This window comes from Myzus persicae, unplaced genomic scaffold (assembly GCF_001856785.1).
Source record: "Myzus persicae strain clone G006 unplaced genomic scaffold, MPER_G0061.0, whole genome shotgun sequence".
NCBI lineage: Eukaryota > Metazoa > Arthropoda > Insecta > Hemiptera > Aphididae > Myzus > Myzus persicae.
This window is the reverse complement of record NW_019102520.1, coordinates 1,039,316-1,051,322: the sequence shown is the minus strand read 5'-3', so window position 1 is coordinate 1,051,322 and position 12,007 is coordinate 1,039,316. Positions and strand designations below refer to the sequence as shown.

General features: G+C 27.1%; 1 protein-coding gene across 1 annotated transcript in view; it reads left to right on the top strand.

The window, feature by feature from the left end:
* LOC111032379 (kinesin-like protein KIF12) overlaps positions 1–12,007 on the top strand; it is a 43,850-nt gene that overhangs the window by 16,491 nt on the left and 15,352 nt on the right. Inside the window, exons 9-13 of the mRNA XM_022312678.1 lie at positions 427–545; positions 1,948–2,052; positions 7,717–7,834; positions 9,444–9,657; positions 11,038–11,140. Of these exons, the coding sequence (XP_022168370.1) occupies positions 427–545; positions 1,948–2,052; positions 7,717–7,834; positions 9,444–9,657; positions 11,038–11,140 (659 nt within the window). The remainder of the gene's footprint in view (positions 1–426; positions 546–1,947; positions 2,053–7,716; positions 7,835–9,443; positions 9,658–11,037; positions 11,141–12,007) is intronic.

The window sequence follows — 12,007 nt, the reverse complement described above, 5'->3', positions numbered from 1 at the left end:
TGCTATAATACTACACTATTTTCACCACCATTCTGGCATTGTTTTCGCTCAAAATTATTAAATAAAATTATTTTTGGTAATAATCAGGGTCTTCAACTTTTTAATCGATATGTCACGACAGAATTGTTGGCTAAGCAGTCGAGGTCAACCTTTTGGTAGCCGTTGAATAAATAATAAAGATATTTTCTTGGGGTCATCATTCCGCAAAAATAAAAATAGAAAACATTACCCTTTCGATCGATAACACCCTTACCTATACTTACTTACAATCATGTGTAGGTAGTATATACCTATCAGTGCAACACAACGTGTCAAACGGAAAAGTTGGCCCCCGCCACAGTAAGGGCGGGGGAATATATTATGGTCAAGAAAAATGAAAAGTAGACTTCGTTCGTGTTAATGAGCTTTCTTTTTTTTCTCACTCAGGATACTGCATAGCATCTCTGAGTGATCCTAAGAAGCGGAAAGGCCACATACCGTACCGAGACAGTAAACTTACCAAACTCCTGTCTGATAGTTTAGCCGGCACAGGTGTCACGTTAATGGTAGGTAAATTATTATTAACTTTAATGACAATATTATAACTGTAGATAGAATTTAAAATAAAAATCTCATACATAAATACTTGTATTCGACACGGTCGTACAATTGAATCCATTTTCTTTTTGCTTCAATGTTCAAAAATAAATAACAAATCCAAACTTCGTTACATAAAATAATACAAATAATACATATTATGTATGAATTTACATATTATACAAATAGGGTGGTTAGCCACCGTATTTTCCTTTAATTATGCATTTATTCAAATACTGAATTTTTAAAAACCATATCTACTTGTCGTATGATTTAAGGAGAGTTACTAACCTTTTTATCCTTATATCTTTAGAATACTAAGTTTAATAACTCTGAAACTAATCTTTACAACACAATTCATATAAATCAACAATTCAATAAAAACCATCTGCTTGACGATTCACAACAAATAAGGACGGATAGCATCTGAAAAAGTTTTTACCACTATAAGACATATTGTCGCACTGAATTATTTCCAGGCATATAATCATCCCCATTTTTCTTCCATTTATACATCTATTCAAATTATATATTGAGAATTTTTCATTATACTTAAAGAACATATTTTCAAATACTTAGATTTTTATACTATTTAAAAAGTGTCTTGTAGCGAAAACAACTTATTTTTTCAAATGTGCATCGCATTTTATTTTTTCTATAAATTATTCAGCAGACGACTTTACTGAACATGTTGATGTATCTATCTAAATCAAAATTTGAACAAATAGTATTTTAGATTATCCTTAGTACACAAAGGTTAATAGGCTTCAAAGATATGGATTATGGTCTATGATTATCAAAAAAATTATAGTAGTTAATTATTTATTAATCTGTTAACATTTTAAAATGGTATACAAATTGACTAAGTATAATAAGTATATATGTACCAGATTAAACATTACGTTTATTTTATATTATCATCAAACTATTTTTGAGGACATAGTATCAACAGTTATTAAAATTTTAATGATTCAGAAACTACTTGTTCAAATTTCCTAAAGAAAAATCCACTGCTTAACAATTTGCAGTAAAAACCATTGGTTTTTATTGGAAAAAAACTAAGTTTATTAAATCACCAATAGACCACAGTACTATACTGGTATAAAAAACTTGAAAAACTGTTTGAAAAAATGGTACTTGAGTATACTTAACAAATTCCATAAATCAGAATTTGAATAAATTCATATCAAAGAAAAAATGGAGCTGAGCATGCTGGGGGAAATCGTTTGTATAAGTGTACGTGAATACATATTATATTATATGTAATTATATTTTATTCGTTTTACTAATGATAAAATTAACCGATATTATACATTTATACTCCATATGAATAATTATTTAAATTCTTATAATTTATGTTTGACTGAACAGATAGCATGCATATCACCGGCACGATCAAATGCTAGTGAAACAATAAGCACGTTAAGGTATGCAGCTCGTGCAAAAAAAATCAAAACCAAACCAGTGATAGTTATGGTAAATATAATTTTTAATGGTTTCGTTAATTTATATCAAACTATAAACACTCAATTTTAATGTATTCGTGATTCTTCATTTCGATAGTAATATTTCACGGACGCTTTAACGTTTTCTTTGACAATTATTATTAGTTTACAAATTGAATTATTGTATTCAACTAATATCTGGATAGTTGAAGATATAAAAGCAGTATTTTAAAATTAATGTATGATTTTATCATATTTTAATTTTTCATTCTTAAATTAAATGAACAATTATTATTATTATTATTATTATTTTTTTTTTTGTTGTTGATATTTGATTACTAAAATTATAATTTGTTCTTTTGTAATCTTCTATAATATTATATTTAAAATGAGTAGTTAACAAAGGCATAGAGCATTACTCATTAGCGTATTTTTTGAAAATCGAGGGACAAATTAATAGCAAATAAAATTAATATGTCAGCAAATATGTGTCCAGATCCGTCCAATTACAATTCATATTACATAAATTTATCAATAATTCATTTTCAAGTCACATAAAGAGAAAATAAAAAAATGTCTGACTAAAAATACCATGTACTTATGCATAAAGATCTCTATTTGTTTTAATTCACGTCACAGCATTAAACAAATATTCTTCAATTATATTTTTGATATACCTTAAAAGGTAATCTACAAGAATACTAAACTTTAAAAAGCTTAATATCATTTAAATAAAAAACCACTAAAGCTCCCTATGATAAATAAATTTTAAAAATAATATTTATTGTTACATTAACAAACGAAATATTTGAAATGGCTGTCAGTGAATCGTATAAACTTATACTAAACAATAATGAGTTTAAACTTTAATATTATAATAAAAAAATGGCCGCACAAATAATAAATTGTATGGTTTAAACGCATAATATATTGACACCAAATAACAATATTTTCAACTATGATTAAAACAACATAATTTAGTTAAAAGTACAACACATATTGACGTGAGACATGGTAATAGAAAAAAACAAAACATTTTGAAACTTCTATATTCTACCCAAAACGAAACATAATAAATTCTTCGCTTTTCTTGTAGGTACATTTTTCAAAATATACCTATAGCAGTAGTCCTTTTTTATATGATAATACATGTCACTAATCCATCAAGAATATTATAAAAACTAGGTAACTATTGGCTTATAAGATGTATAATATTAATATTCAATACCCACAACACACCATTTTACATCGAAATGTAACAAATGCCAAAAAATAAGTTTCCATGTACCTACTATTGAATAGAATTTTTTTCAAAAAAAATCGTAAAATGCAAACAATTTTATTGTATTCTAACTGTCAAAATAAATGTATGGTACAACTTTTTTGATATTATCGCATAAAACTAATAGGTATAATAAATAACATTTGCTCACCACACAATAAAAACAAACTACTTAATTTATTATCGGGTATAAGTACGTAACAAATACATTTCATATATTATCTTAATATTCGAAGTTAAATATAGTTTTAAAAAAGGGTATTTAATGTCTCTTTTTTCTAACGACGTCATCGAATAAATTACAATCGAATTTCGATAACCCAAATGTAATAAAATTCTAAACTAAAATTATCGACAACTTTGAAACTTAAAACGAAAACATATTACGAGTAACTGACAAGCGATACGATTTTATCAAAAGGATCTCATTTTATTCTTTATTTATTTATTTAATCATGTTTACTTGTATACGTAGCAAGCTCGGTGTTTTTAAAATAGTAACATTAACAAAGTGATATAGTAATAGATAATGAAAGAATTATGTGCAACACAGTAGGCAAATAGTTATTAGAAATAGAAACTTTAAAGCTAAAAAATTAGAATAAAAAGTATAAAAATCACTGGTCAGCGTAGAATGATGGATCTTCGTTCGTCAATTTCATAATTCGTAGAATTAGCCTAACCGGCAAGAATACGAAATGGTAAGTAGATATTGACGGAATCTAATGCCTGGGACTCTAAAATTCAATTTAAACAACTGAACAAACACTGCCGTCAATAAGTTTGCACAAAAAGATAGGTTACTCCACTCTCCTTCCATTCGAAGTGGATAGATTTAGATAATGTGATGTATCGGTGAATAATAGAATATACTATATTAAAATGTTTACGAGTTACCCAGGTTTAAGATACGGAGATTTCATTAAATTTTATCCTTATTTGACATTTTAATTAAATTCAAAGCCACCTTTTTTCTCTCTTCCAATTAACTTCTATCAGTAGCCGAGCAAATCATTGTAATGTGTACAACATTTCTATCGAAAAAATATGTATAGAGAAGTATTTCATATGATAAAGTGTCCATTGAATGTCTACAACACTTAATACAGACATTGATAAATATTGTTCGTCGAAACCGAAAAAGTCCATTATACTTCAGAAATACGTAGGTAGGCTTAAATGATACCGAATTAATCAATGTTGCCGTTTTCTTTCATCCAAGTTTCGTCAAATAACTTAATACGAACGGTGGTAAAATTGTTTTATTAAACTTTAACCTGTAAGGCTGTAACAAATTATCATTGTACGATGAAATATAATGCGAATTATTTAAATAATAAAATGTTGATACAACGAAATGGATTATACACTTATTCATCTTACACGTATTTCCATACATTCAGAGTACATTTAATAACAGACATAAATTGGCGCAGGTAATTAATTGCATGTAAAATATAATTAAATGCTCAATAGTGATACTTGTTAGTTATGAATAATTGATAAGAGATAATTTTAGTGAAATATCGTTTACAACACCACGTATAGAACATAATATTATGTATACAAATATAGTACATACCCTTTTTACAAACTTCAACATAGTTTGTGCTATATATACTATGTAATAAACTCACACAATCAATTTAATTTGAAATTATCAATATAATTATAATATTCGATTGTCACGAGTAAAAATATTAATTCTGATTGAACATTTTCATTTTGTTTTATAATAAGTCAAATCGTAAATTATTAATACACCTATCATGATAAATTGTTTTTGTGACACTTTCCGTTAAAATACTTTTATACCCACTTGTTGTTATATTATAACTTTCGAATATAACTATTAATTTCGTTTAAGTATGACATACAAACGGCAGTGGATCAATATTTCGACTATTTTGTTACACATTTAAAGCTTTCATTATTCTGACGTTTCATAGAAATAAATTTCATTAGTATATCTAATTTTCCATTTACCAATTTTTGTTACACAAACTTTTATATACTTTCATAAACTGTAATTTTATCCTCTTTAATAAATGATTCAACTTTACTTGAAAATCGTGATACACTGATACCACTAACTATTTCAAGTTTCTATTACATATTATTTTCACACTAAATAATTTGGAAATTAGACAAACACATAGGTGATACTTATTCAGACAAAATTAAATAGCTATCTTTGTTTATTTCATTAAATTATTCAATCTTATTTGTGTTGTAACAAATCAGCACAATTTACAAAAACAAAATATAATTTATTATTTAACATTAATATTTATATTATAAAACATATATTAGCATTTTAATTATTAGTTATTAGCTATTACTTATATTGACACACTTCGTTGCTCTAATCCAGGTGTTTACGAATATAAATTTCCATAGAAATACATTTTTATCTATAAATTTAACATAGGTTGTTTATTGGGAATAAATGATATAACATATATTTTAATATTGTGCATGGTATAATTTTTAATATTTACCTATGCAAATATTGCTTTTTAATACATATTGTATGGTCATAGAGTATATAGTCATATCGACAATAGTTATTTTTTATATGAACTCAATACTTGTTTTTAATCATCAAAAATACTGTTTTTATTGAAACTAAAAAAAAAACAATATTATAAACAAGTTCTTCAGATAAAACATGTTCATTTTCATTTCTGGCTGTTTTCCTAATATTGCGCCCCTATTGTCATGTATTTATTTTCGTTCAATGAATGTTAACGAACACCTGCACATCAGTAAAAAGCGTCCTTCCTACAGAATGGGTCAAAATAATGTAGGTGCCCATCTAAATAAAACAAATATACTATAGGTTTTATAATTATAAATGTTTGTCCTACGTGTTCACAATAAATTATGGGTACATTAGTTTAATTAATCTCTATAATAATATGAAATATATTATAATTCAATTTAACTAACTACGCCAATTGGCATTGCACATTATTGATTTAACATATAATTGTTGAATTGTATATTATGCACTAATAGAAAAAATTTTAAATGTTCATTAATATTTGCTTGAACATAATATATTGAAAATTAAAAAAAATAGATTTTTTTATAAAATATAAAATGTATATTACTACAGGTAACACGCATAATATTTGAATTTTAAAATGATAAAATATTAGTAGGATAGTATTTGAAAAATATCTTACACATTTTATGAAATCTATGAATCCAAACCAAACATTTCAATAGATCTAAAATATTTAATTTAAAAAATTTGTTTTAATGCAGAATTATTTAGTTAAAATTGTATCTTAGGTGTACGATAATATATGCTATCCATCAAAATCAAATTAAAACATTTCAGGTGATGTTATAAGAATATTTTTAAAAATATAGTCCAATGTACTCTTATATAAAATATGAGTTCCCCACTTTGGACATTAATAATATATTTGAACATTTTCACTTTTGATATAAAATTGTAGACATTTTGATTTATTCACGTTTTTGGTTATTTCAACACTTGAATATTTTATAGACATCATAAAATGATGTCGTGAACCCATTTTGATGAGTTCAAAGTTTATAGATATAATAGCTAATAAATTGAAATGAACATTTAAAAAAAAACTCATAAATCATAATCGATGAAAAATGCTACGAAATTACCGTACCTAATTTTTAAACTTAAATAATGTATTCATTTTATTTCTTATCCATGCAATACCTTTTAATCAACTTTTTATAATGGCGAGACATCGCTTAATATTTAAAAAAATAATTGTTCTTTCTTAACTTTAGTGTAAAAATACTAAACTCAACAATTAAAATAATTAGATTAATCTAGCTAGCCAGTTGCACGAGTGCCTTTAGGCAGTAATAATCATATAATAATAATATATACATATATGTACTATGTACAATATTGTACATTATACATAAATATATTATCCATATTACATAACTGAAATAACGATAATGACATCATTTTATAACGAGGTTTGTAAAATGAGGTGAGATGTCAATATTGTTATCAATTATGGGAATCTGATGTGAATTTTTTTTTTAAAGGAGTCAAAGGGTTCAATAAAGTTTTAAATTCGTTCAGAAAACTAGACCGTCTAGACCTATATACCAAACCTATATAATGTGATATTTCAATTTTCCTTTCCGGGTACGCCATTCTTATCCTACCTACACATACACAATTATACTTGTTCTGCTCAACTTCCCTGCAAACATTGGCCTGATAAATCCTAATTTAGGTGTCGCGTTATTTCCGAGCACGTCAGTGACATAACAACTAATAAGCAGTAAAAATAAAAACCAAACAAAAGCTAATTCTCAGTTTATACGACGATGATTATCACGTATATATTCTGATGATGGCTGTATGAGTGTCATTACAGCTACTTGTTTGTACTACAGGACCCCAGAGAAGCATTAATCGTCAGTTTGCGGCGTGAGGTGGAGGCGCTGCAGAACGAAAACGATCATTTGCGGAAGGCTTTGGATATTAACAAGACGTCGTCGGCAAGTATTTCGAGTAAGTTGAGTGTGCACGGACACCGTTTTTTTTGGGGGGGATAAAAATATTAAAAAATATACCATTTTAATGATTACCAGTTATCACGAACAAATAAACAATGCGATTATGCAAATACTTAACGTCATGCTAGTACTGCTGTTGGGATTAATGAGAGATTAGCCTCCACCAAAAAGATAATCATCCTAGTCACCCTAAAAATTATTGGAAAATAATTTTAATATAGTTGAGATAAAATGTTATTTGTAATACTATGTTATATACTTATATGTACATTTTCATATTCTTTAAATGCCCCTTCAAAAGCGACAGGAGACAATTTTTTATGGCATTTAGGTACTTTAAGTTGTTAGACCCCCCCCCCCTCAAAAAAAAAAAAATATATATAATTTTATTCAATTTCTACACATGAGCTTGTTGATCATACACGAACTTTAAAAAACCAATGAAATCATTCATAATTCACGTTATGCAACGATATATTATGACATCGTTCAGAGTTCAGCTTTAAATTTTAAAGCTTCCCATGACTCCTGAACAGATGAAACAATTCAATTTACATTCTTGGTCTTAATTTTAAAACTGTATTATTCATATTCAGAGAAAATTAGAACAATACTAAACAACTATAATAATTATCTAAATATCGAATAAAACATAATACACCCTTGTTAGTATAATATTATATTAATATATAATAACATTGTTACGCGTACAATATATCATTTTTTTGTATACATCATTACATACATTTGACTATGGTTAATTAGTTCCAAAAGCAACAAAATTGATGATACATCATTGTTAGGCAATTACTAGTTATGATGGTAAATTATTTAGAAGATGTAGAGACGGGTGGTCTTAAACAGTAAATATAAAGTGGAATTATCGTCGATAGCCTTAAATATTATAAATTTTACAATCCATTTAGTGATGAAATATATTTTTTACAATATTTATTATAATGGTGTATGGAAGGGTCGACGGACATTTTATTATTACTATTTATTAACATACAGAAATAAAACTTATGAGATTTAAATGAATATTAGTTTTTCTCAAGTATATCAGCTTTAGGTAGATCTTCAAATGTCTCTCCACTTGAATAAAATTAAAAATTATTTATTATTTCTTTGACAAATCGATTGGAGTCAACGAATTTATTACGGAGTTTACAACGCAAAATTGTACTACTTGTCTGAGATTATTTCCTTTTGTAAATAAAATACGGACGTCACATACAGCTTCTGCGTTCGACGTGTCAAACAATATTATCAGAGATTAACAATATTACGCCAAATAGCTACATATATCTGGTGACAGCGTATCCGTCCAGAACACATTATTACAGGCATTTTCGATATTATTTTCATGATTATAAAGGGATACGTAATTTAAGGATACCTCCTTTGTTTTATTTTTCTTACCATTCCGTCAGAACAATCACTTTTATAAAAACGCTATCTATTTAGAATATTATATGATTTCATATTCGTTTTCTATCACTTAGTTTTTACACGTTAATGCAATTGTATACATGGCGATAATAACAATAATAATAACACTTGCAGACCAGACCTGACCTAACCGTTACTTTTATTCGTCGTAGATGTCAAAATGCCGCCCAATATGGACATGGACCGGTTAATACAAATGGACCCCAAGGAGCTTGTGGATCTGGTCAAACATTACGCGAATGAAAACGAGGCGCTACGCAGAGAAAACGCCGAGCTATTCAACTCCAGGGACCTATTACAGAGAGACCACGAAATTGTTTGTAGGGAGAACGAACGACTGCTGAAGAAACTCGAAGACGTCAACTCGTAAATACTTTGAAAAAATAACCGATTTTGTGATTTTGTCTCTATTTTTCTTTCTTATTTTCGTCTCATAGCAATAAAATGTTGTACGTGTGTCTCTTGCTTGATTAATTCTTTGTTCTTACACTGTTATGTCTACACTGTTATGTTTTTTTGTCTTCGGTTTCTACAGCACAGTTTTATTGAACTTCTCTCTATGTATTTTAAACTCTTCGAAACTATATTAGTCCGTTGATAACATGATTAAAAAAAAAAACACACTCGGGTTTTCGATAAAAAATGAAAATTGTATTTCATTTCCATAGAAGAGAAATGAACATAATAATAACGTGGATGTATCTACTTGGTGCTTGTCAGTCGAACGAATAATGTGTTAAATAATTTAAAATAATAATAAACGCAAGCTACCATAAACCCTTCGTAGTTCGTAGCTACATTAATATGTATACATGACATGCACATATTAAAAATTAACGAAACGTCCAAGAAAATTATCCCTTGTGTAATTTAAAAACTAAATTAATATTTTAGTTTTAAATACGTCACTGCTACCATTTTATTTAATTATTCCTTAATCTCTTGGTAACACACTAACACCATACACCACATTAATTATCAACACATATACAGATCAAAATTAAAGAATTAAATGGATAACATTATGAAACCAACTAAATCAATCTATACAGCAACCCATGTAACTAGAACTACACATCAAAACAATAACTCGTAATCGTACAATGTTCTAAAATCAGTTATTTTAAAGATTCGAGTATAACTAGAAAAAATTGATTTGTAAAATTGATTTATACTCTTTGTGCGAATGCGAAAATGCATACCGTTACATTGTGTCAGGACAACGGGACTCAATGCTGAAAAAAGTTACGTATATGGTCACTCTATGTTACATATTTATGTTTTATTTTAAGTAATGTGTTATTATTATTATTATTATTATTGTTCTTATTAATAATAATAAGCACGAGCCTTTGCGATAGAGCTGAGTATCCATACATCATATATATGGATTAAATTAAACTAAATAAACAAATATAACAAAAAATTGCAGTTTCAACGACATCTATGGCATAAAAATGCAAAAATGATACTTTTATTGAGGTACTCCCCTTTTGTTCTAAAAATCATTATAGAAATTTACAAAAAAAAATAACTATCAGCATTGAAATTAAATTTGAATACAATTCATAAAAGTTCTTAATAACTACGAAAATAAAAATCTATAAGCATAGTAATGCTTTATTTCTATTCTAAACTTCAATCGGAAATGCTATTACAATGTGCATAAATATCACTATTCACAGCTTCGATGACATGCAGCACAATCCCATACTTATTAAAATGTTAGAACAAAGATATTTTCAGGGCATGTATAAGGTCTCCAATAATTCCAGCGCGTGGCCAATATGTTGACAAAATAGAAACTTCCTCAACAAACAGTTCTACGAACACACAAATTATACAAATGGTAAGTTGAATTAAATTGTAATATATTCAATTGATTTAAATATTATTTACGTTACGTCCACATTTCCATCGACATGTTTCAATATTTATATTATTTTGTATTTACATATAATGTACACAATACATATTTTAATATAAATTAAAATAATCGGACAAAATAACGTGAATACTAAATAATATACCTACTATAACTAAAAATATGTACGAACTACGAGAATAATGTAGTAATACTAATAAAATATAAGAATAATTTAAGTGTATAAATACTGAATTTCTACAAGTACGGTTTTTTTTTTAGGTAATGCTATTTCAGTATCAAAAATAACATGTGAAAACCCGATAAAGACATATCTTACTTTATACTTTGTTTATTGTATGAATAACATTTCATTGTAGTGCGACTTATAATTTATTCATATTTTTAAAATATCCATATGAATATTGTATGTTCAAAGGTTTCAGTCAAATTTTATTACCACAATCAAATCTCTAGGGATACGAGATATGCGTTTACAAACGTTTGATCCTCGAATGTCAAAATGTTATACAAGTTTACTTGCATCAGCGAGGGGAAAATGTAGGTCTTTTCAAAAATAATGTGTTGTATTGAATTTTATAAAAAATATTACGGAGATACAAGTTCTTATACTTTCATGGATAGTCTTTAGTCTGTTTTTAATTTCCCAACAAATATAAGACTACAGGTACGGATAAATAAACAAATATGTTTATAGTGTTATCTTACAGAATTGAATCCACTAGAAACACATCTAAGAAAATAACTTATCTAGTATAAATTTGTTATTTTAGGAACAGATTAAAATTATGTACAACTTTACTAATATAAGTATGTATATAACTCTATAAA